The 26,378-nt window shown below is 50.0% G+C and overlaps 1 protein-coding gene across 3 annotated transcripts in view; it reads left to right on the top strand.

Annotated features, from left to right (window-relative positions):
* Nucleotides 1-26,378, top strand: part of RB1 (RB transcriptional corepressor 1) — a 2,466,185-nt gene that overhangs the window by 163,970 nt on the left and 2,275,837 nt on the right. For all 3 annotated transcript variants that reach the window (XM_069639386.1, XM_069639387.1, XM_069639388.1), the window contains exon 5: nucleotides 9,229-9,267. In XM_069639386.1, the coding sequence (XP_069495487.1) occupies nucleotides 9,229-9,267 (39 nt within the window). The remainder of the gene's footprint in view (nucleotides 1-9,228; nucleotides 9,268-26,378) is intronic.

Below are 26,378 nucleotides of genomic sequence, written 5' to 3'. Positions count from 1 at the left end.
CAGTTGGATTGATTTTCAAACAAACTGTGTTGAACAAAAGATGGTTTGAGCAGTCCTTATTTGCGATGTGGCTGTAATCTTATTTGGTTATACTCTGGTAACTAGGGTGACAATTGTTCAATGTCGAAGCACCAGGCTGATTAACATAAGCAGCAGACGGTTTCTCTACATCCGTTATTTTCAGTTTCGATGGTTCAAACAGGAAATCCCAGCTGTTTCAATGTTCCATTCAATACTACAAGTGATGAAAATAGAAGTAGAAGGAACTAAATACTTAATATGATCCGACACTTCCTGAATCTGTGTTCCGTGGCTGACAGTTGCAGCAAACATCTTGCACCTGGGTATTCTCCAGCATCACACACTCCCAAACCCTTTGTGGCCTTGCTAGCAAGCCCGGATTAGCTCAGAGTCAAAGTATTGTCTGAGTCCAAAGCCCTAGAAGTTGCCTCTTCCGTAGTGTGCAGGTTTCTTAAAAATGCTTTTGAGCTCAGTTTATTTGCCTTGTCTTTTTTCAGTATTTTGACTTCTTAGTTGCTTTCTTTGGAAGTGAGGTAGGTACTCAATTCGGTTCATGTACTAGCGAGCAACCTACCGCCTCCTTTGCACCCGAATCCCGTACGGGACGTTGTCTTGAGATTTGATTCCATCAGGCCACATTCAAAACCTCTGTAGCACCATTATTCATTTTAGATGTATGAATCTTTAGGTCCGAATCCATCATTTCCAGCTTTGGTTTTATGTCACTAATAGTTATGGTGTTGGATTTCCGTTCCATTTAGCTGTTGATGAAGTGAGACAATATTATAGCTCATATGGATGGGAGGACTCACTCAACATATGAATCAAGTTAGTTGGGGAAACTAAACTTTCAGATGAGTGAATCCATTTCCTCAGCGATGGCATGTTCCTTCAAAAACAGCAGTGTGTCTAGGGTTATGGAATTGGGTCGGTCAGTATTACTAATCACTGGATTTTCTGGTGGCTCTCCTGAGTAAGTGTTGAGTATGAGTTGCCAGATCAAGTAAGCGCATGTCATTAATAAAATTACTGTCTTCTTGAAGCACTATCTTTCCATCAGGTCTGTATTGTAAATCTGTGTTCGTCCCCACTTTAGGATAAAAATTCATAACCGTCTTACAATTAAGGTTACCTTTGGGAGTTTTTGGTTTCATCCCATCCCGGTGAGTGGATTTTCCCTCCACTAGCATAGGTAAGGCGCAAGCGATCTTACTTACTATATCTGCCAATGTAGAAGCTGGTAAGAGGGGAGCTGAGGGAGAGCCCGCCTGCTCCATTGGCATCTGGTGTTTATTCATTGCAGCTTACTAATCAACCAGTTCTATTATTTATTAACACATTGTCCCCCATTCTTTCCGTACTGTGATAAATCCTGCACTTATCACTAAGCCCCAGCCTAAGATCGCCTCCCATGTGGCAAGGGGAAGGCAGTCGCTACCCAATCCTAACCCTGGGGGTGGTAACATGAGGGAGGCTCGCATGGGAGGAGATGGCTGTCGGGGGAAGTGGTGACTCCTTTGGGAGAGACGCAGTATTCATCTTCTTATGAGGATTATATCCACAAACATTTAATGACATGCTATCATTGTACAAGTCTCTCGAATGAAAACATCCAAAGAACATGTTGTAAAAAGTCCTCCAATTAGGAATTAAATGTAACCTTCTCTAATTGTCATAATTTTGTCTTAAATAGGGGTTTAAAATCCACTGTTAAAACACCAATTGTTTTTACAAAATTCCCTAACTGACGATGTTAATTTCACAAAGCACTTCAAAATAATTGGACATAAAAACCCCAAAGCCATTATGGACTTTAGGATCCATAATTCCCTTGGTACTTTGGCAAAGAAGAGAGGCCCAGAGTTGGTAAGGATCAACAATGCCATTAACCTTAATATGTGGTCTAGTTGTTGTAGACCACAACACCTGAGGCAGACATTTAAACTCGGGAATGAGTTGCAGGTGTCGGAGGATGCTGAAGAAGTAGCTGGGGCAGAGCAGAATCCTGGGTTGAAACGCAGAAGAAAAAAGAACGCTAGCTGAAGTCGCCACGAGATATGAAGGTCGGTGGCGTGGCAGAGTAAGCACAGCGTGAAGTGGTATCTGGCAAAGAAGCCTGACCGAGAGGGGGACGTGCTCCCAGCCCGACAAGCAGCGCTTTGGTCTGCAGGAGGACTGCTGGAGCTGTCGTAACTCCGGAAAGAAGCTGTACACACCGCAGGAGTTAAGCAGGAGCCGACAGGAGTGCAGAAAGCTGATAAATGGTCCACCGCTGCACCAGTAAGGGAACAGTATACTCCAAAGCAGACCAGTGAGTTGGCCTAAAGGTAACCCCGGGGGGGGGGGACTCTGAAGAGAACATTTAGCAAATACCAATACTTTTGAATACCAAACAGCTAAAGCAATGCAAGGGCATAATTCCCCTTACCTGGGACACCAATTGGGGGGAAACCTATTACCCACATTGCCAACAGCCAAGAGGCTGTAAAGAAGCAAAAGCAAGGCAACAGCGGCGCAACTCCCCTTATCTGAGACACCAGCGGGGGTAAACTTGTAACCCTCATTACCAAAAGTCAAACCATAAAAAGAGGCAGACATTGCTCAAACCTCCCCACAAAGGATACTGGCGTGGAGAATCTGGTCATAAGGATTACTTTTTAAAGCTTATAAGTTTGAACTTTTGGAATAAATACAGCCAAATGTTTTTCTTGTTTTGTTGTATGTATTAGTGTGGTGGTCAGAAACCTTTGGACACTAGGTCATCTTTCTTTAGTTTGCTAGGTTAGGGAAAGATGGGCATTTATTCCCCTCCCCTTTCGTTTAATAAAATGCAAACCTTGAGAAAACTTTACCTTTGTGTCAGTATTGCATTTCTGACCACTCGCAGTACACTCAAAGCTACTCTCAAAAGGCATGGAGGTCTCTGTGGAACAATAGTCGGGGACTCATTTACTTCGTAAGTCATGCATCCTGCGGTGTTATATTGCAGTTCTTACCTTGCACTGATGATTCTTTGGTGAAGGGCCCGCAGCTTGATCAGCTCACTGCTTCTAGCTGCTGCAACACTCGGCGCGGGAAAGGAGTATTAAAAGTTGTCGGTGTTGCAGTCCAATGTGCACTCCTGCATCACGACAGCAATTCTAGAAATGTTCCTCTCATCCCACTGTACGCAGCAATCTCTGCGCCTCTGCCTCTAACTATAGCAATACTTTGCAACACAAGCCCCTAAATAAAAATATGCAGCCAGTGTCGAGAAGAGGCAGTTTAGGAAATGGACCGGACATTAATTTTGTTTTTCTTTAGGTTGTAGTATGTTTTCTACTTCGGGTGGCAACCCCTGGCCTCAAACTGTCTTTTGCTGGTGTTCCGTGTTTAATGCATCCTCATCTTTATGTTGGGATCGCACAGGGATTGAGCTTTGAGACTTACCTGGAGCTTGAAATCCATTTAGGCAGGGTTCTGCACCCTGTGGCATTCCAGATGTTTTGTACTACTACCATGATTCCTCACCATTGACTATGTGACTATGGTTGAGGGGGAGTTGGGTCCTGAACATCTGAAGAGCCAGAAGTTGCTGACAACTTGTTCTAGGGCTTGGCACGTGGCTGTGTCTGACGGGGTCCACATAAGGGATTGTCGGTTCCTCGTTCCTTCTGGGTTGTAGACTGACAAGACCTGGTCGAACTTTTAAGTGTTTATTTGATAGTTGGAGGGACCAAAAGATTTTCCTAACGGGTTGGTGTCTTCTGTGCTTAACGATTCATCCCCAGGTTCAACGAGGCAATAATGCACACCCTCCTGTTATATGGAAGATTGGCAGCTGAGGCGATAACTGCTCTCAGGGTTGCATTGATTCAAACTTTGGGCGACCACACAATCAGCTGGAGGGACTGCCATGTTCAGATTTTGCAGCTTTCCAAATTGTGCAGGTTTCTTCCAGGGCTGCCTCAGGTGTCCAGGTCAATACTATGTCATTAACAAACTGGTAGTATCTGGTTTTGGTACAATCACTTTGTAGTAGGCAATAGCCATGACCGTAAACCTCTGTATCCCTTTCATTCTCTCATAGATAGAATGTTAAGCTTTTGGACCCCGCCAGAGTTGAATCATATACAGCAGGTTGTACGCCATTAAAATCAGTTGATGGTTGCCACCAATCCGTGCAGCTCATGCAGCCAGCTTTGCAATGAGACTTACACAGCTAAGCTGGATGCCTTTAGGGACTTGGGGTCATTCAAAGGACTAATCCATATTGACATGCATAAAAGAGGGTTTATCTGGGATAAATCTTGGAAAGCAAAAATATCTGGGCCTTATGACAGCATTGTATGATTGAACTCTTGAACTCACCCAGCAGACATTTGTTTTGTGCACAGTAGTACAATACTTTTTAGTTGCAATGATGGAAAGTTGGACAAAAGTCGCTTTTGTTTCATGTTTGTTCCTAGTTTTTCACTCAAGCTGTAGGTTAGGTCCAGCTTTACTAAGTGTGACTAGGCTATACCGACCGGACTTGAATATCCCATCAAAATAATGGTATCTTCATTGAAATAAAAATGTCTTGGGGGAACCACAGATTTATTCCATCAGTTGTTCAGTAAGAACAATGCATTCAGTGCATGTTCTATTGGAATAATTTGGGGAATCCTAGCTTTGTTGGTTGTTATAGTACTGCTGGTTCACTTCACCTTTTAAATAAAATAAAAAAATACACTTGGGTGCTCTGAAATTGTTGCAACTTCTAATTGTGTTTTGAAGGAGAACGCAGAAACTTCAACTGTAGCTTCCCCATCAGTAGACTTGCGAATTGTTATGGAATGTGTATTCCTGTTACTCCTTAACATGTTACATATAAGTGCCTGATCAACCTGTTTGAGAAGCATATGAGAAAAGAATTGGAAAACCTATAATACAAGTGAGACTCTTTTATAACTCTACTGGCCCCTCTGAATTACCCTTCACTATTTTGAGTTCTGTTGCCTCATTGTTTTGGGCAATGGTTGTCACCACTTTCATGCAGTTTGGCAGTAAGGGACTTTATGTCCTTTTAAATTTCCTGGTATTCGGTCCTGCTTACGAGTGTCCCCTTCCTAATGTTTTTGTGTAGACTCCTTGCACTGTCTACAGCAACCCTCTAGTTGGTAGCAGTGCACCAAGTGAATCCCAATTACCTGGAAGTCACTATGTGGCAGTCTGCCATTCACGCTTGTAGGGGAATGTGAGCGCTGTATGAAGTTCTGGGCGCACACTCCAGGCCTCCATTCATTTTAGAATTCTTAATTATCCATAAAAATGATTCCCCATGATATGTATGGTTATTTGTAGTTTATAAGCAGGAACACAAGAGTTTGGCGGGCTTGGAATCCCAAGCTCTGGTGTTGAGTAAGTGAAGCATGGCAAGAGGTTTGAAATTGTAACATATTGTCTGTAACCAAGTTGCTTAATGGTCTTCTGCTGATGGGGCATGGAAAGGCCAAAGCTCAGGACGTGGTCTGGGGTATGAAGAAGAATGTTTCAATGGAGAGAAGATTGCTGGATACAGCCACTACCAGCAGTCTTGGTGGCACCCACCCTCTCAGATTCCTATGGTCAAGATTCCCCTGCTTCAGCAAACGCTGAAACTACCACTACAGGTTCATTGAGGGGAGCGGGGTCCGTGAGGAGTGGCTTGTTGCTCTTCCATTGGAAATACTGAGCTACAGAGTGAGAATATATCAAATCTGTGGAAGTGGCAAGGACAATGCAATGTGGACACAGAATTTGGACATACAGAGTTTTTTGTAGATTGCTGACAGGACAGATCATAAGTAAGGAGTTGGAGTGGAGTGGCAGCTGCATTGGAGCCCAGTACTTGTGGTAGCTCTAGATTCTGTGGCCACAAAACACCCAGCACTCTGCACCTTGCACTTCTGTTGTGCAAGAAGACACTGGTCACTGGTGCACAGCTGCATTTTGGGAGTACAAAGGATTGACTCTTTATGCTATTCATATCTCTTTGTTTTTTAAATATTAACATAGCAAACGTATGCCATTGCTTGGTTAGCCATCATCAAAATACAGCAGCGGAGGAAAGAGACGATGAGTAACTGGTTCGTCGTATACTGAGTAAAGGGTAAGGACAAAAAGTAGCAAGAAAGCTTCAACCCGCCCCCTCCCACCAACCCCACATTGTCTGTATTTTTTTGGGGACTTCCCCATGCATTATAAACACGCCTCTTGAGCGACCTAGATCTGTCCACCTCAGCCGTCCAACGACTGGGCCGCGAGTGGTCCGCTGAGCCCCACATTGCAGGGATATTTGTCAGCCCCAGTGTCAGACAGAAATATCTTTTCATACTTTGTGAATCCCATCTCTCCCCTAATCCCGAGCAGCACCAGCACAGGGACCCCAGTAGTGAAGTCAGTCTGCGAATACGCTTCCCCCAGAAAACGTGGATTTGTTTAGTCTTGCAACATGTGGAAAAAGGTACCCCCGCCCCCTCCCTAATCTAAGATTGATATCACTGTCTACTATGCCCCAGCAGGCCAGTGCTGCCCGCAAGTAGTACACATGATGCAGTATTTTGTATTGAATAAGGAGTCTTGAGGCTATTCCAACCACCCACTGGAACATGCCTCAAGATCCAAGTACCTGACATCCCGTTCTAATCTATCCCTGAGCTTGGTCAATTCTTGGGCACCAACGCTGTTAGTATCTAGGATTGACTCTTTAAACACATGCTCTGCTACTCTCATTAATAGATTCTACGTAAGCTAGCAGCCAACCCTATTCTTTCAGGTAGCATCTTGCACAATTTAGTGCTCCTTTTTTTAAAATGAAGTCTAATGACGTATTTACAGTCTAACCCTATCCTGGGCCTCGGCTGATGTTCTAGTGTGTATGGCATAATTTATCATGAGCCTAACTCAAACCCTACCTTTTTTAGACTTATTCTAAACCTAAATTGAACCAACAAGATATTGAGAACTCTAAGCCTGTCAGCCAAATGTATTCTATCCCTCGTATTATCCTCGCGTAGTGGTACTTTACATATAGGGGTTCTTGTAGTCTGTAGGAAATTGAGTTTCAACGTGTCCTGGAATATTGGAAAGGCACATTAACATTGCTGGTAAAGATTCTTCATGTGTCATTGTGCTTTTGACCAAAAATACATTATGCCACGTTAATAGGTCGAGTTCATCTTCGGTCAGATAGATAAAATAAGTTACTCAAGTGAGACTTATCGGGCTAATTTTTCCCCATTATTTACAAACTTGGAGGCAGATTTGAGACGCTGGGCGACGCAGGAGATATCACTGATGGGCACGTCTCACAGCCTGTAAGATAAACTTGCTACCGAGATTTCTGCATGCATGCTCCACACTCCCGGTCCCGGTGCCAGCCCTTCAACGCCTACAGAAGAAAATGCTGCAGTTTATTTGGAGGGGGAAAAAGCCCAGGATCCCTAAATACACGATGGTGGGCAATGTGAAATTGGGTGGGCTCGGGGTCCCTGACTTGCAGAAATACCAAATCGCAGCTCACCTGTCTTGTATCCAATCATGGCAAGTCCTTACCAACCACCCTAGATGGGTAGACCTCGAACAAAAGCAGCTGCCCCTCCCATTACGCTTTCTCCCGCATGTCCCCCTCCGGAACGGCGACAGTGGCGGAATTTCTTGGCATCCACCAAACACACCATTTCGGTGTGGGACAAGGCATTGAAACAGAAGAGGATCCTGACGGGGCTCAGCCCCCTCTCCCCAGTGTTCATGAACCCGACCTTCTCTCCTGGTCTGTCCCCCCGGAATTTTAAGGCCTGGATTGCAGGAGGTCTAGAGACCCTGAGCCAACTTTTTGAAGGGGGCCAACCCTGCACCTTTGAGCAAAGCAAAGAACTCTTTGGGATGCAGGAACGAGATAGGTTCACATATACCCAGCTATGCCACTGGTGCACCCATCCTCAGACTCGCCAGGTGGCTACTCGTCCCCTCACAGCCATCGAATTGACCCTTAAGGAGCTTCCGCCTCTAGGAAGAATCTCCACTCTGTACAGGCGCCTCCAAACGGACTTCCTAACCTCCAAGACCCGGTATATGGCCCTATGGGAGGTGGACCTGGGCCATCCGATTGAAGACCAACAGTGGGTTGACATCTGGTCCCGGGCTCACACCTCCTCATCATGCATCACGAATAGAGAGTGCGCCTACAAGATCCTCCTCCGGTGGTGGTACCCTCCCCTAAGACTCCACCACATGAACTCCACGATCAACCCTCAATGCTGGAGGTAGTGCGGCCAAATAGGCTCCTTCTTTCACATGTGGTGGTCCTGCCCCAAGCCTTTTGGAAACGATGTCTGGCGACGATAGCAGCCATCACTCAGGTGCGATTGCCCTTGGCCCCCGAGCCTATCCTCCTTGGAGCACTGATCCCCGGGATCTACCCAGGTCTGGCCCCAAGGCCAAACTATTGTCACAATGCCTACTTGCGGGTAGGAACGTGATAGCCCGCACCTGGAAAACGACGAAAGGCCCTCTCATGCTTTTCTGGTGGATAAAAGTCTGGGACATCCTGATCGCCGAGAAGGTGACGGCTGCCGGAGCAGGCACCTTGCATCGCTTTCGCAACATCTGGGGTCCGGTATTGGAGTTTGACCAAAGGTTCGCAGCCCTCACTTTCAAGCTCCCACTGGCCAGGAGAACTATTCGGGATGGAGACCCCTTACAGGGAAGTGAAGGAACTTGAGCCCGTGGGGTGGGAGGAGCGTCAAATGGTATTACTGTATGCTACATGTCGCAAGTGATTAAGCCTTGTACCGCCATAACCTGCCTGTTTAAAATAAACATGTTTAAAAAAAAAAAGAAAAAAAAAGTTACTCAACATAGAGGTCTAGCCGGATTTTGATAATTGTTCAAGTTATGATGCTGTTTATACTTTCCTTTGCTTTCTAACTCTGCAGGCTTTGCATTTTTTTTAACTACATAATCTACATATTCTGGAGATGCAGCATTCCAATGTATTCTGTTAATGTAGTTGTAAGTTGGACCTGCAGTCAGTTTGGGAGAGGCCGAAGGGGGATGGCACTTCTGGTGTAAACCGTAACTGCCTAATTTTGACTTGCATATTTTTATTGCCTTGTAATTTATCTTGTCGCAATATTTTTCTTCTTCACATCTTCAAAATCATTTTGCACGTCATAACTCTTGTCCTTCTTTTTTTTTTTGTAGGCTTTTTGAGATCATATTTATGGGGCAACATAATATTCAGTAAGTAATGTTCCTTACATAGTAAAAAAGTGGTACATTTAAGATTTTGTAAGCAGACTTTCCCAGATAGAAGATGCCTTTTTTATTTTCATCATGTGTTGTCTTAATGTTGGATGATACAGTTGTATATTAAAAATGTAATTTAAAAAGTGGTTAATACATTGCATGACAATGAATAACTTAAAAGTGGATGTTAAGACCTGTGTTGCAATCATTTAGGTTCAAAAGAACGATTTGTATTGCTTATGTGAAGTAAGAAAAACCTATATCATTTAAAGTCATATTTTGTACATGGTCAGATGACGTGAAATACAACATTTGTCCTCCACATTGTCAACAATACTTTGTGGAAAACCGGTCTTATGAACCCTCCTTTTTACCACAATGTTTTCAAAACGGAGACTCTGGCACAAACATATATAATATTTTTTAAACCGGGTTTATTGGCATTTCAAATTTACACAACCCACCTCCCCCTTAACTTCCCCCATGACAGCTGCTTTCCACTTAGAAATACGACATGTCCTGAACTCATGCCAACTCTAGCACCCTCCATCTTCTAGGGCAGAACACCACCCGTGAGTCACTGCGCAGGAAATATGGCACCACATCCCAGTCGGTCCCAAATCTTTGCAAGGCTCCCTGCAAGGAGTAAGTCACTCGCTCCAAGCCCACAAAGTACCAGACGTTGGATAACAAGTCTTGCATGTTAGGAACAATTGCAGACTTCCACTTTTGAGCCACCAGAAGCAACGCTGCCATGCTTACGATCACATAGGCTTTCTTCTGAGCCCTGGTTGGCAGTGACTCCAAAACCCTCTCCATCCTGAGCATTGCTTGTTTGATGTGTTTGTGGGCCTGCTTACCAAACATCGCCTTTCGTACATAATCCCAGAATTGCGCTAGTCTTCCGCATGACCACCATATGTGCTCTGAGGTGCCGGGGAGTCGCACCCGCTCCAACATCGATCTGATACTGTTGGGTAGTATTTATGCAGTTTTTCTGGGGTACAATGCCACTGGACCATGACCTTAATCCACAATTCCCTAATTTGCACTTCCCTGGTTAATCGGGGATTAGCCTCCCATAAATGCTCCCACTGATTTCCCCCCTCTATTTCCTGCCCCATTATGTCTCACCATAGTTTCATATATGGCCATTTCCCTGTTTCCTCACTGCTCGACATTATCTTGTAGGAGCTCCCCTATTATATGACCCTCCCCAGGGCTTCTCGTCACATATTTCTTGAAGTGGGTGAGGACCCTTACTGCCGTCCCCGAGATTCAGGGGCTCTTTACCCAATGCCTGATTTGGGAGTATCTGAACCGCTTGTCTTCACCCAATTGAAAGTCTTGTTTATATTGTTCATTTGAATTAACTTTGTTTCTTTCCATCATATCCTTTAACACCCGTCACCCTGCCTTTTCCCACCTCCCAAAGGCTCCGTCTTCCTGTCCTTGGGTAAATTACGGGTTCCTATATATTGGTGTCAGCGGGGAAGGGAGGGGTTGTGAATTCTGCTTTCCTCACCAAGGTATCCCCCACTAAGGCAGTAATCTGACTCCTGTACATATTGTTGGGCCTATCCGCTTTGGGGCACCACAGTATTTAATCAAGCAGTCTTCCCACAAATGCCTTGTCCATATGCTTCCATACCTTACCTCGGTCTGCCAAAAACCACTCCTGTACCACTCAACTGAGCCGCAAGGTAGTAGAAATAGAAATGTGGGACCCCCAGACCTCCCCTGCGGATCGGTGCCATTGCAGCTTCATAGACACTCCCAAGTTTTCTTTTGTTTCAAATGAAGCTGCTTGTGTGCTTCAGGAGTTCCTTAAAGTGATTTGGGACCTTAACAGGGAGAGCTGGAAAGTAATTGAGGATCTTAGGGAAAATCACCATCTTTAACACATTAATTCTCCCCAACCATGATACCGTAGAGGCCCCAATCCCTCAACAACCACTTGACTCTCTCCAAGAGAGGTGGATAATTGGCCCTCTACATCCCTTCCATTGACCCTGTGAGCTGAATCCCCAAATATCGAATACTCCCATCGGACCACGCATAGGAGTTATATCTCCTTCAGCGCCCTCACCTTTTCTCTTGACAAAGTCAGGTTAAGTTTCTCAGATTTGTGCCCATTGATTTTCAGGCCAGCCACCCTGCCAAAGTCCTCCAACTCCCTAGCGATACTCGGCATTGTGGTCTCTGGGGTCGAGATCGCTAGTCGTCCATGAAGGCTATCACCTTATGGTTCCCTCCGCCAAAGTCAATCCCCTTGATCTCTGATGCTTCCCTAATACACGCTAAAAGGGGTTCTTAATAAATTGCGTAAAGAAGTGGCGAAATTGGACACCCCTGTTTCGTGCCCCGGCAAACTCTTATATCCTCAGGGAGCCAGCCATTAATGGCCATGTGAAGAGTCTGGTCCCTATAATTAGCCCTCACCATGCGCATGAAACAATCTCCCATGACCATGACCTCCATGGTGTGGAAAAGGAACTTCCACTCTACCCGGTCAAAGACCTTTTCCGCATCCAAGGCCAGGACCGCTGCAGGAGTGTTCGTCAAGGTAGCTTTCTGTATGAGGTGGCATACCCTGCGTGTACTAGCGGAGGCCTGCCTATTTTGAATGAACCCAGATTGGTCTTCCCCGATCAGCTTTGGGAGTAATCTCTCCAAGTGGGCCGCCAGAATCTTTGTACATAGTTTTGCGTTCCGGTTAATTAGGGCTATGGGCGGTAAGACCCACACAGCACCGAGTCTTTATTGGGCTTTGGGAGCAGGACCACCTTGGCCTGCTCCATAGATTGTTCAATTCGACCCGTCTTCCCAGAGGAGTTGAATAAGGGCACCAAAATCCAGATCAAGACGTCCCGGAATGTTTTTATAGAAGCTAGCCAAGTACCTATCTGGCCCTGGGGACTTCCACGCCAGAAGCGACAAAATCACGTTCCGCACCTCCTCAGGGGTAATCTCACCCTCAAGTTTGTCCCTTACTTCCCCACAAAGTTTGGGTAAGGGTGATCGGTGATCGTACCAAGTATTCCACTTGGGCCCCCTCCTCCAGTGAGTCTGTTGCATATAGACTTGAATAAAAATCCCTGAAGGCTACCAAGATGTCTGTTTGAGGTACACTCCCCTTTCAGTCCTACCGTAATGTGTGTTCTGGTCCCAGACAACTTTTTCTGCCTAAACTGCATAGCCTGTAGTCTGTTCGCTTTATTGGCTTTAATGTAACATTTTTGCTAAAGGTACAAGAGGGATTGCTCAGCCTTCCTAGTTTGGAGAACATCTATCTGGCCCCTAATCAACCTATATTCCTTCCTAATTGCATTGCTATCATTATCCCCATTCTGGACATTACCCCTTTGAGCTGGGCTTCAAGATCCTTCTGCAATTGGTTTCTTTTTCTCTCTGCGCCTTCCTAGCTAGAAGCTACCCCCTCATAGTGGCCTTAAACGCGTCCCAAACAATATGGGATTCAGTCCCCTGCAAGTCATTTGTCTCTAAGTCCTTAATCCACCCCCTCAGCTCACTGCAATCCACCGGATCCAACAGGAGGTGTTGGGGGGGAGCCTCCATTTCCATAGATCCGCCCCCCCTCCCCTCCTATGCAATGCAGTGCAAATAGGAGAATGGGCAGAGATTGCTATTGCCCCCAGCTCTGTGTAGCCTACCTGTCCCAAGAGAATACGGAACACCCACACTTAAACCTCAAAGGACCTGTGGACATGAGGAGAACGTTGTAACCACTTCCTCCCCACCCCTTCTCTTCTCTCCAGGCATCAACCAGGCCCAGCCTCCCCATCCCCTCCTTTGTTTTCTTGCAATGGGCCCCTCTGGCTGTGGTATATCCTTGCGCTCCTATCTTTGTCTGGATCCCACACCATGTTAAAATCCCCTGTGAGAATTATTCTCCCTTTCGTGAATCATTCAAGTTCTGCCATTTCAGATCTCAAGAACCCGTCTTGCCCAGAGTCTTGAGGGCATAAACTGTCACCACGGTGTACCCCTCTCCTTCCCAAATATTTGCCATGACTTACCTGACCTCTGGACCCCTTTGTGACTCGGTAACCCGCATACCCGGCCGCACGTGGAGGGCCAGGAGGGCCCCCACTGCATTTACCCTTTTTGTTAGCCTGGATCAGATAGTCATATCCTTTCAACCACATTTTTTTTGTCGATCAGCTTTCTGAATGTGTGTCTCTTGGAGTGCTACCCAGTCAGCCCTTTCCCTGCCCAAGAATTGCTCCACTTCTTTCCTCTTTGCTGTAGAATTAAGACCCCTTACATTGAGTGATCCACTCAAAGCTGGTCATTTTAACTCTGACTTACTACTTATTGCCCACACCCGGGCTGTAGGTTTATAACGTCTGTCGCCACCTGCTGTCTCAGTGTGGTTAATGGCTTGTTTGGGCCCCTTGGACCACACTTTTTAGCCCTTTCCTTGATACTTTAGTCCAATCCCAGTTTTTCCTTTTGAGCGGGTCCCCCCTCAATCTCTGTTCGACTCGCGGTGGCTCCTCATCTTCCATCCGTAGAATCGTCATGCCTTTCCCGCACGTGGTGAATTGCTTCCCCTTCTACTCAAATAGAAGGCCAAAGGGAAAGGTCAATTTATAGCTCACTTCTGCTTGCGTCAGAGCTCGCACCACTGGGCCCATCTGTCACCGCTTCACCAGGATGACTTGGGCCAGATCTTGAAACAGTTGAATTTCCGATCCATTGTATTTTAACACTTTAGCCTTTCTGGCGGCCACAAGGACCCTCTCCTTCTGCCCATATTGGTGTAGTGCAACCACCAGATCCCTGGGTCTGGCCCCAGGCTCTGCCCTCTTTGGGCCCACTCTGGGAATGCGGTCCAGCTCTACAGTAGACCAATCCTCCTCCTCCTCCAGAAGATATCTGCAAACACTTTTTGAGCCATTGCTCGCAAGTCTTCATTTGCCACCCGCCCTCACTCAGGCCTTTAATGCTGATATTGGCCCTCCTCGAACGGGTCTCCAGGTCCTTGCTCAGCGACTCTAGGTTTTGCATGGGTATAGCAAGCTGTTCCCCGAGCTCATCTATTTTGGGGGTATCTTCCACCACCTCTTGTAATGCTGACTCTGTTGCATCTGCCCATTCTTTCAGCTTCGTTATATCCCCTGTCACTTCCGGCAGGGTATGTGAAAGTTCACCCCTCATCAACTAAGTTTGGATCGAATGGTTTCGGAGATCATCTCCCCAAAGCCCTCAAAGTACTGCCAGAGAACACCTTTTGTTTCCATGGGTCAGCAGCCCCCCAGGGGTGTCCCTGACGCGTGGGCCGTTGATCTCCTCCGGCTGGTGTAGCTTTCTCCCTACGCCAGTTGCTGCAGGTTTCCCTCCTATGCCCTTTTCCCAGACCTGGGGGCCATCAGCAGGTCTCTCCCTTTGTTTCTACACTTTTAGGCAGCGTGATGTGCTGAGGGGGTGGTGGGAGGCATCCGGGCCCCGCCTCTTACACCCTCCCCCGCTGCTCACTGCTAGACCAACGTCTGCTCCAGGGCCACGGCGGCTCCTTCCAGATGCTCTTCACCAGACCCCTGTGCACGCGAGACCCAGCCTAGACCTCTCTGATATTCTATTCCACTTAAAGGCTCTGCTCCTGGGTCATGTCGCCTTTCCTTATGGGCCTCTGCCCCTCTTGTCGGGAGTACTTGGTGATATTGGCAGTGGGGAAGGGCGCCCCCCAACTGCCCTGGGGTCCCTTAGTTGCTGCCCCACGGGTTGGCACCCCACTCTTCTCCCTTTCAGCAGCTTCCCCCTCCGTGTTTCCTTATCGAACCCCTATCCCAGGGTCCTTCTCTGGCTGGGACCTCCTCTGGAGTGGCTCCACTCTACTTTCCTCTGGGGGGGGGATTAATTGTGCGCCCCTTCTCCTTGAACCCACTCCTCACCTCATTTTGCATCCTGCCTGCACTGCTATCCGCACTCGGTCCTGCTTGCTCCACAACTCCGCCAATCCTGCATTTGTTCCCCTGCCTGTTGGTGGCTTTAATGTAGATTCTTTATTGTATTAGGCCCAGTGGGGCGAGAGCGCATTCAACCTGCTGCTCTCCCCTCAACGGCAATCTTGGGCTCCACAAACATATAATTTAAAGCTAGTGTCGGGACAGTGATGTAGCTCGATAAACAAAGTCAGAATCATCGTGTTTCTAAGGGTAAAGGTATGAGATTAAGGAATGGGCCCTTCAACAATATAGGGTCCTCCCCTCTTGCTCTAGAGGGGCTATGTCAACAGAATAGTCTCACCAAGTTCCAGAAAACAACTCCTACAATCCAAGCCAGGTGTTGGGTGTAAAACAGTTTCCTTACGTATCAAGAGTACAGAGCCAAATCAAAAGGTTTACTTCTGAGTTTTTTGCCATTCCTCCCAGGATCTGACAGGTGAGGGTTGTCCAGTCTTCTGCTCCATAGCTCTGGTCCTAGATTTCCTCCAGCCAAGGACCTATGACTCTTGGGCAATCTGATGCTTTCAGTATCCTGTCCGCTGCCTCCTAGGCTTTTTCTATTTTGTACTCCTTACAGACCCTTTCCTGCCAGACAGGGACCCATGCTCTAATTTCTGAGAGTTTGGTGCACCCTGGTGAGGTTGGGTAGATGAGTATGGCCTTGTTCTCCCCGATCACCTTTTGCTCTTCTCTGGTTCACCCTGGGCCTTTTACCTTCCTTGTTTACTCCTGTGCTGGTACCCCTTTCCCATGCTGTAGCCATGCTTTCTTGTTACTGAGCCTACATTTGCACTTTCCCCTGGATCAACTTGCTCCTCTGGAACGTCATAATATTGTCTTTTTATTTTTTAAATGGGGTATCTCCTCGTCTCCAGCATTGGGTCTGGCATGGATTCACATGCTCATGAATATTCCCGTCAGGCCGGGAATCCTCGGTATAGAAAAAATCATTATCAGTTTCGTTTCTGATCTGTCTTTCTTAGTAGTAACCAACCACTGGTCTCTGGGTCATACTGCCCCCAGCCAATGACTGCCCTCTCCCTAAGCCCCGCCTCTGGCAGCCATCCTCCGATTTGTACTGCACGTTCAAGTGTTGGGAGTCCTCGTGCTGTAGCTCTCGAGCTTTTGCTGCGTTTTCGCCCTTTTTCATTTTTCGGTTAAATTGAGCCTCAAGCTCCACCGTTTCTACATCCGATCAACAGGGACCCGTTTCGGAGTTTTCTACGCCCCTCAATGGTGAAGATTTCGTCGAGTTACGCTTTTGGAGGATTCCAGAAGTTCCGAGGCCTACCCAGGACATGGCCCAGGAGAAAGGAAGCTTGACGCCCAGGAAGCTGTTCAGGACCTGCCCTGGATGCCAGCTTCAGAATGTGCTCAAGGAGGACGAGCATTCGTTATACCTCTGTCTCCATGTGGACAATACGCACGTGTGTTTTGTGGGAACATGTCGGAGCGGACCATGAAGGATCGCCACCTCCATCTTGCCAACTGGCTGGAAGGGAAGAGCCTGTCAGGCGAGAAGAAGAAAAAGAAGTCTGAGCGGTCTTCTAAGTCCTGTGAGGGCACCCCGGCGACCAGGCAGGGTGCATCCTTCCCGGCACCATCAAAAACGAGCCAACGCTCTGGCTCGGGTAAGAGGAAGTCCGAGAACCCGGCGAAGGTTCTGGAGAGGCCCCGGTCGATCTCGAAGATTCCGCCAGAGGGGGAGCGAGGCTCAGACCCTCCCCCCAAGGTGAAGGCCCCAGGGGTACAGAAGGTGACGATGGCCTTAATTCACCCTGCTAAGACCTCGATCGAGGATGTCGCAGCGGCCCTGGCTCAGCCAGTGGAGGCGACCTCAGGATCTAGTCTCCCTGCCACCGCGGAAGGAGTCGTCTTTCAGGCCCATCGAGAAGACCCCCACGAAGTCCCCGTTGGAAAAGGAGGGGCAGGGGGAGGGGCAGGTGGCCATCGTGGATACGGACACAACCTCTGAAGAAGAGCTCATCGAAGTCGTGGAGGAGGCCCAGCCCATCCGGAGGGATCCCGGCGAGGGCGACGACTTGAGCGACGGTGCCGCCGACGAGGTTCCTCAAGAGCCCTCGCGCCCGTCGTTTCCGGTGCCGCAGGATACTTCGGCGGCCATTTTGTCAGCGATTCAGTCCTTATGCTCGGACAGAAGGACAAGGTTGCCCCTCCTCCGGATGGAGGTACCTGAGCCAGACCCGACGGGGGAACCAGAGCCGGGACCTTCGGAAAGTCCACTGCATTAGAAGAGGACGCATCCTCCGCCACCTCTCCCACCTGCTCTGCCTCCCCCCCACCCCCCCGGTCTTCTACCCAAGGGGATGATACAGGCACGAACACGGCTACGACAGGTACAGATGACGACGGAGGGGATGACGGGACGTGTCCCCCGTCGCCCACTGCTCGGGCGTCCCCGCCCGACAAGATTGGATCCTTCCATGCCATGATTTCCAGGGCATCCGAGCTCTTCCAGCTCTGTCCTGAAGAGAAGAAGGAAGGGTGCCTTTACCAACGGCGCAAGGCTAAAAGGAAGACGGTCCTCGCCGTACCACTTCTTGATGACATTTGGAATGAGGGGCTCACCCTCCTCAAGAACCCTGCCACGGCGCCTGCAAAGAGGGACTGGTACGAGAAGAAGTACTGGGTCCCCGACGCTGCCCCCTTGTGCCTTTGGGCGCAAACTACCCCGGTTTCGGTCGTCTCGGCGGCGGCGGCGGCAAAGAACACCGGTTTCCGTCAGTTGGGCAACGACGTTTACCTGAGACGACTAGGATGGCTCAAGGCGACGGATTTCCGCCCAGGCGGAAAGCTGGGCAGCACGTGCTGGGACAGCTGGAGGAGGGCGATTTCCTGTCGTCGTTGGACTTGGAGGATGCGTACTTCCACATCCCCATTCTAAAAAGACACCGAAAGTTCCTCAGGTTTGTGGTCCAAGGGCGGCACTACCAGTTCAAGGCCCTCCCGTTCGGATTGATGTCGACACCCAGGGTGTTCACCAAGTGCCTCGCACCGGTGGCTGCGCCTGCAGGGGATCCACGTCTACCCCTACCTGGACGACTGGCTCATCTGGGCAAGGACAAGGGAGCTCGCCGTGGAGCACACTGCGAAGACCGTCCAGCTGTTCAGGGACCTGGGGTTCTCCATCAACTTTCCAAAATCCCACCTGGTCATGTCGCAAGTCGCCCTGTTTCTGGGAGCCAAGCTCGACACAGTGGCGCGGCTGGCCTCGCCATTGGAGGAAAGGACCAGGACCATCCTGGGCAAGGTGCAGCGTCTGCTGGCCATGGACATGGCCAGGGTAAGATCTATCAAGTCCCTCCTCGGGATGATGTCCTCCTGCATTTATCTGGTGCGCCTTTGCAGGCTTCGGATGCGCCCCTTACAAGAGTTCCTCGACGCCCGCTGGGTCCAGTTGAAGGGCAGCTTCGAGGACAGATCCCACTCAACGAGACGTTGCGTCAAGCGATCCGGTGGTGGGGTACCCGCTCTCATCCGTCGGCGGGCACAGACTTTCAGACCCCAGCTCACCAGGTGACGGTGACGACGGATGCCTCCCTGGAAGGTTGGGGAGCGCACTCCGGAGATCATCACGCGAGAGGCCTTTGGCTCCCGGAGAAGTCACTCCACATCAACATCTTGGAGCTCCGCGCAGTGTTCTGGGCCCTCAGGTCTTTTCTTCCGTCCCTCAAGGGCAATGTGGTGAGGATCTTCACCGAAAACACCACCACGATGTTCTACATCCGGAAGCAGGGCGGAACTAGATCCCCTGCCCTATCCAAGGAAGCCCAGGATCTGTGGCATTGGGCTGTCGCCCAAGGGATGTTTCTCTTGCCTTTCGTCTGGCAGGAATAAAAAACACCATTGCCGAATCACTCAGCAGAGAGCTGCGCTCGTGCCACGAGTGGGGAACTACGCCAGGATCAAGTGGATCCACTCTTCCGACGATGGGGTGAACCCCAAATCGATCTCTTCGCGACGAACTCCAAGTGCCGGAGGTTCGCCAGCAGGTTCCCCCAGCCGAGGAGCATGGGCGATGCTTTCTCGTTCCCCTGGGACGGCCTATTTCTTTATGCGTTCCCTCCGTTGCTGTTCCAGCTCAAGAGGTCCCGGTGCAGGATGATCCTCGTCGCACCGGCGTGGCCGAGACAGATCTGGTTCCCGGACCTTCTGGACTTGTCAGCGTCCACACCAGTCAAGCTGCTGACGGAGGCGGATCTTCGCTCCAGAGGAGGCAGCGCCATTCTTCATCACAACCCAGAGTCGCTGAACTTGCAGGCCTGGCTCCTGCAGCACTAGAGTTTGGAGGGTACGACATCCCAGCTGACTGCAGAGAGGTTCTTGCAAAGGCCAGGGCGTCCTCAACTCTCAAGTGCTACGGACATAAATGGAAGAGGTTCTCTGTATGGTGCCGTGCACCGAAGATTAACCCTCTGCGGATTACGGCCCCTCAAGTATTGCCGTACCTACTGTCATTGGCCAAGGCTGGACTAGCTCACGCTTCCATCAAGATACATCTGGCTGCCATCTCACGATACACCAGAACTACGGGACGGGTGTCCTTGTGGTCTCATCGGCCGGTGAAGGAATTTATGAAAGGATTGATCCGATCATTCCCGCCGGTGAAGCCCCTGCCCCGGCGTGGGAGCTCAACGTGGTGCTGACCAGGCTCATGGGGGGGGGGCCCCATTTGAGCCTATGCATTCGGCACCGTTGAAGTTTCTGTCGTGGAAGACAGCTTTTCTCGTGGCCATCACCTCTGCACGACGAGTGGGAGAGATCCAGGCCCTATCTTGCAAGCCACCATACTTGACTTTTCACGACACGAGGGTGGTGCTGAGGATGCACCCCTCCTTCATGCCCAAGGTGCCGTTGGACTTCCACCTCAACGAACCCTTGGTGTTGCCAGTTTTCTTCCCGTCGCCTTCGTCGCCGGCTGAGAGGACTCTGCACTCGCTGGACGTAGCTAGAGCGCTGAAGTTCTAAGTGGACCGCACGACGAGTTTTCGGAAGACATCACAGCTGTTTGTGAACTTTGGACCTGTGAATCAAGGGAAGGCTCTCTCGAAGGCTTCCATTTCCAGATGGCTCTCCTGCTGCATCATGCACTGTCACCGGTTGGCAAACCGACCGCTCCCCGGCCGTCTGAGAGCCCACTCGACCAGAGCGATCGCTGCTACCACGGCGTTCTTGTCTGGTTTGCCCCTGCTCGACATCTGCAGGGCTGCGACGTGGAGGTCGACACACCTTCACGAGATTCTACTGCGTCGATCGGGACTCCAGGGAGGAGTCCAGGGTCGGCCAAGCAGTGCTGCGCAACCTGTTCCCTTAAGGTGAGCCTGGTAAGGAGGTAAGAGATGCTTAATGTTGAGTTTTTTTTTTGTAATGCTTAATGTTGAGCCTGTTGCCACCTCCCGTGGTTGTGCATGTGTGTACTGCTATGTATTCTTATATTCATGAGCATGTGAATCCATGCCAGACCCCATGCTGCAGAAGGAACAAGTGACTTACCTGTAGCTGTTGTTCTCCAGCATGGGTCTGGCATGGATTCACATGCAAACCCTCCCGCCTACCCCTCTGCGGCTCTTCACTTGGTCATACTGCCACTTTACGCGCTACCAAATCTGAGGATGGCTGACAGAGGCGGGGCTTAGGGAGAGGGCAGTCATTGGCTGGGGGCAGAATGACCCAGAGACCAGTGATTGGTTACTACTAAGAAAGACAGATCAGATACGAAACTGATACTGATTTTTTTCTATACTGAGGATTCCCAGCCTGACAACGGGGAATATTCATGAGCATGTGAATCCATGCCAGACCCATGCTGGAGAACAACAGTTACAGGTAAGTAACTTGTTCCTTCTTCCTTTTCCCTGGCGGTTTATGCATCTCGTCCCTCCTGTTTTTTTTAATCTTTCCTGCCTTTCTCAATAATATCCCTTTTTAATCCCCAACTCTTTCCCAACCTCCTGTTGCCCCCTCGCACAACAATTCTCTCCTTTTCCAAGGCCTTGATTTTCCTCCTCGCTGATGTTAACTTACCTTCTCCAGTAATCTTTCCTCTTGTCTCAGTCCCCTCTAGTATCTTGCTTTCTGCTTTTTTCAATAATTGTTCTCTGCCGGGTGCTACTTCATCTTCCTGATGGTATGTGCCCCTCCCCCACTTCCAGCTGCGATTTCTAATATCAACGTATGACAAGTTTTCAATCCCTGAATTATAATAGGTGAAAGGCCCATGCATATAATTTGTCATCCAAAAGTGACCAACCACCGACTTGTCACTATTTGCACGTGCCAAGCATGCTCAATCTGAGTCTTTTACCCACTCTGAGGAAGCCCTTGAACCATTTGTCAAGAGTTGCAGTATACCAGTGTAATTGCAATGGTATAGAGGAGAAGCATTTATTAACCTTATTATAGAAGGGCTTTTTTATCCTTTTGCGATGACTAGGAACTTGCCTATGTTTGCCAATGAAGGGTGCAAGATTCCCCCCACTGCATTTTGTAGCCCATCATTCTGATCTATTTCCAATTACCTGAGCCGCCTACATTTTATAAAAGAGTTCTTAGTTTGCTGTCCTTCCCTTGGTGAAGGAGGCAATTATCCCCACCCCCTTCCCATGCAATTGCGCAATCTGAATTACACCTGGCCTAGTAGGATCGTCGTCTATCCTCCCTTGCCTCGTCACGCCTTGAAACACTTGTGTATAGGCGCGTTATAAATGCCATCTCATATCTCATATCTACGATTTAGATATGATTTATCATTTCTAAACATAATCATTTCATATTTCATAATCTTACTTTCCGTCCCCTTTCCTCCATACTGTATGGGCGTCCCTTCCAAGGGACGGGAGACGGAACCTTTTTCACCAGAAAAAACCTTCTTCCCCTTTAAATTTAGAGGTTTGCGGCCCAGGGAGCATGCGCTGACCTGACTCCGCCTTCTGGTGCCACACGTCAGTCCCATATTCCGCGTCGACGGGAACGGGCCGAATTCACCAGTGCTCCTGGGTTTGGTTTCGGCCATGTAATTCCACGCGTGGATACTTCTTCTTTTTATCATTCAGGTACTCGGTCCTCCGTAGTCACGCTCCTCCCCGGCACATGTCAACTTCTACAGGGGTCAGCAGGTGTCCATCCTGCAACGGTCTCTTCCCGACTTCAGACCCCCACGCCCTCTGCCTACGTTGCCTTGGCTCAGACCACGTTGGCAATCATGTTTGGCGTGTGACTCGCTGTCCTCGAAAGCGCTGAAGAACAGACTAGCCAGGTGGAGGGAGCTCGTCCAGAGGTCGCCTCCAGAACTTCGTGAAGCATCGAACCAGGCCCAAGGTAGGGCCTATATTTTCTAGCACACCCTGCAAGGGAGACTCCTTACCAGGGACTCTCCCACGTGGGCGGGACCAGCCAGGTCCTTCTACCGGCACATGCTCAGAGGCTGCTGCAGCTACCGGCCTCCGGGTCGAGGGGGTCCTCTGATCCTCCCGGGTGCAGTGTCGAGAGACCTGAGGGTTCTTGCCCCGGGTCTTCACCTGAGGGGCTACGCCCTATTACCGGTAACACGTCCGAGGGGCCACGCCCTGTCACTGGCAGTACGTCTGAGGGGGTGCCTAAACGCAGCTCTACTGACCCCCCAGGTCGAGGGTGTCACACATACCGGGCCGAGGAGCAGGGTAGGCCTCTTAATCCACATGCAAGAGTCTTGGGCCGGGCACAGCGGGGCGAGCAACACATCGCAGGCACGTGGTAGGCAGCTTGACAAAATGGCCGCCGCGCCAAAAGGGGCACCCGTCCGACTCCATTCCACGAATTCGGCGAAGAACGAGTGTCGAGGTGGGACTGGCCTCAACCAGGAATGTGGCCTACAGTCTACCCTTCATTTGCGCAGGGCAGCTTTTCTTTGCGTCCATACGGACTGGGTACACAGCGGCTCCAGCAGCCCCCCGCAGCCCCGTCGGTACCCCCTACTACCTCTTTGGCCAGTGAGGAGGTGCTCTTTGAGAAGTTTCTTGGCCTCAGGTGGTCTCCTGTCATGGCCACGGGCCCCAGAACACACAAGCCACACCATCTAGTGACGGGGGCAATGGGTCACTTGATTCACTTATGTCTCTTTGGGACTCATAAACACAGGGGCCCTGGCTGGACTCAGACCTGGTGCCTTTGGCGCCAGGCTCATATAGAGATGTGAGCAGGAACACTTTTTTCAGTTTAGGAGTGCTTTTATTTTACTAGAATTTTCCCGGTGCTGGAAGCCTTTATTCCAGAGAACATCCCCATGTGCTGACTCATCGGACATGGCTCCCTAGGCCTGACCTTCATGTGCTGACTCATCGGGTGTGGCAGGGCGTGGCAGCAGGCAAGCCAGAGCTACTGGGCGTGGCCAGGGAAAAAGACTATATAAACCCACCGATCCCTCAAGCAAACGCATCACGTTAATTTGCACCTCTGTGCAACGTGACGATCACCGCCGCCTGGACCAACTACATACCTCATGATCCTGCAACAACAGCATGCTTACCTGGACCCTGGCTTGCATCTCACGGCAACGTTCCGTCTTCTTGGCAGAACCCGAAGTCCTAAAAAGGGGAAAAGAAGACGAGACAAGGTTAGAACTCCCGACAAACACCCAACCCAGGGTCGTGCCGCATTTAAAACCCAACGCGCACCCTAAGGCACCATTAAAGACTAATTACCAGCTGTCGGACCATCTCAGCGCTGCTCCTCCGTACTGCCGGCTCTGTTTATTCTACCGCCAGCACCGCTACACCACCTGCAAGGGTAGAAAGCAGAGAAGAGACATTACATACAAAGGACAGAGTACAAACTTTACAAATAAAATTACAACAGTCGGGCAAGTGGAAACAAGGGAAACACTTGCCTACAAGAGACGTGGACTAGTCGCAGCTGGCCTGGACTTCCACGACAAGGGACCAGTGAAGGAACTCTGTTCCCTTCAACAAGCGCCCCTGCCAGAAGCAGCAGGACGGAGAGCTCATCGTCATTCAGCAGGTGAGCCTCAAGAGTAGTGCAACCCCAGGGAAGCCACATCCAGGGAAAAGAGGTCTGGGACCACAGGCTGCATACTCATATGACCCCCCCCCCTTATATTCACTGCTCATCACCGCAGTTCCCCACAAAGACGCAGAGGGAGGAACAGACAAGGAGTTTCTTCCCTGGGAGGGCTGCGACCGTGCCCCAACGCCTCTGCAGAGACCAGGTGAGCGTAACATCTCCTCAGATAGGGGTTATTATCAAAGACACAGACAGGGAAGTTCTCCCCGCCATGCTAACTGCACCATAGATGCCTCCATCGGGCCCCCAGGCCCCGGTGCAACCGCCTCCTCCTGCTCCATAGCTGGCGCCTCCTCAGCCTCTGGCCGCGGTCCCTGTACCCCAGCCTCCTGCGCCATCTCCTCCTTCTCCCCCTCCCAAGAGCCTCCCGACCCGCAGGATACGGAAGAGGAGTAGTATCTGGACATGCCATCCTCAGCCAGGGCCTTCCATGAACGTCTTGCTGGCCTGGCAGAGTACCTGGGTCCACCCCCCCCCCCCCGCCCGGGGTCGAACAGCCGGCAGAGGGGGTTCTGGCTGAAGTCCTCACTAGACACCCCTCTACCAACACGGGGATTCCACTGCAAACCGATGTAGTCTCCCTGGCGAAGAAGGGTTGGCGCAAGCCCCACTCGGTCCAGCCGGTCAACCAACGCCTGGACGCCAAGTACAGGTGTTAGGGAGAATTCTCTGTTTAGGCTGAATTTCCCTACCTAGTGAGTCCCCCAGCAGCTTTGCTGGATTTCTGGGGTTTAATTTTTTTCTCCTGCCAAGAGTGAGACTCTTTTACCCTCACTCTTGGACATGTTGAAGTGTGTTTTCTTGGTTAAACCTTGTGTTGAATGGGCTATGGGGTCTTTTACTCCATAGGGCCTCATGTATTTTTGTGATGTGGGTCACACAGCACCCTCTGTGCCGTGACCCAGGGGTGTCCTAGGGACTCCCCAACATAGACTCCATACCCTGGGACTGACTACTGTCTCCCAGGGCATGTAAAGTCACCAAAGACTTTGCTAGTCTTGAATCCTGAACAGAACCAGTACAAACCATCATATTGTGGACGTACTGGCTGGGGCAATTCGATTGCCCCAGGGTCTGTTAGTCGAGGGGGCACGTCTCCGTCCCCCCTGATCGAGTTTTGGCTGGTGGCAGTGGAAACTACTTTTTATATTCGACCGCGAATATTTCCCTATGGGATTTCCCATTGTTTTAGGCTAACACATTTAATTATTTATTTACGGTAGCCTTAAACATACCGCCGGTTTATATATTTATTTTTATAACTCCGGTTGGGACTTTTTGCCAAAACTTGATTCTAAAATGGCGTTGGTGTTCGCCTCTGTAACTCTGACCCAAAGTGGAGCCCTTTGTTCCACTTTTGGCGGGCTTCTCCACAGAAGCCCTCCAAAGTGGTGCCACTCTGTCTGGGGTACTTAGGAGGGGTGGAGGGGGATTTAGGCACCCTGGACTGAGTTACCTTGGTAACTCAAGTCGCACTCCGTCCTGATTGGCCCAAGTGGTGAGCCGCCCGGCTCACCACTTAGCATGGTTGAGTGACAGCTAGGCTGGGTGAATGGGGGTTTGCTGCATAAAAGCAGGGCTTTGGGGACTGGGACTTCAGAAGTCGCCACAGGACCAAGAATCCGACGAGGGAAGAGCTGAGCCGACCTGCTTCGACGACACCACCCGGTGGAGCCCTGCTGAACCGTCTCACCACTTTTTCCCGACGACCGAGGAGAACTCTTAACGGAGTGGCTCCTTCCCTTGACTGGTGGGGACAACCAGTTTTCGCCTTCTTTCCGTTCTTTGAGGTATCTCGTGGCCGCCTTGCCTGTGCCAAGCACCCCGGCAACCGGAATACCACACTTTACCCCCATACCGCGAAAGTCGGCACCAACCCTTTAACCGGAGGACTCCGCGGCTGGTTTCTTCCCGGGCAGTGCAACGACCCTCTTCTTCTGCTCTTCAGCGAGAACTTCTTCTCCCCTGACCGACGTCGAGCCCTGCTGCCACTGCCTGGAACAACTGCCACCGCTGGAGGATCCTTTCCGCTTAAGGTACTGTGTTCTGCCTGGC

This window comes from Ambystoma mexicanum, chromosome 7q (assembly GCF_040938575.1).
Source record: "Ambystoma mexicanum isolate Mex_15411 chromosome 7q, UKY_AmexF1_1, whole genome shotgun sequence".
Classification (NCBI taxonomy): domain Eukaryota; kingdom Metazoa; phylum Chordata; class Amphibia; order Caudata; family Ambystomatidae; genus Ambystoma; species Ambystoma mexicanum.
The sequence above is the reverse complement of the archived record's forward strand: the minus strand, read 5'-3'. Positions and strand labels throughout refer to the sequence as shown.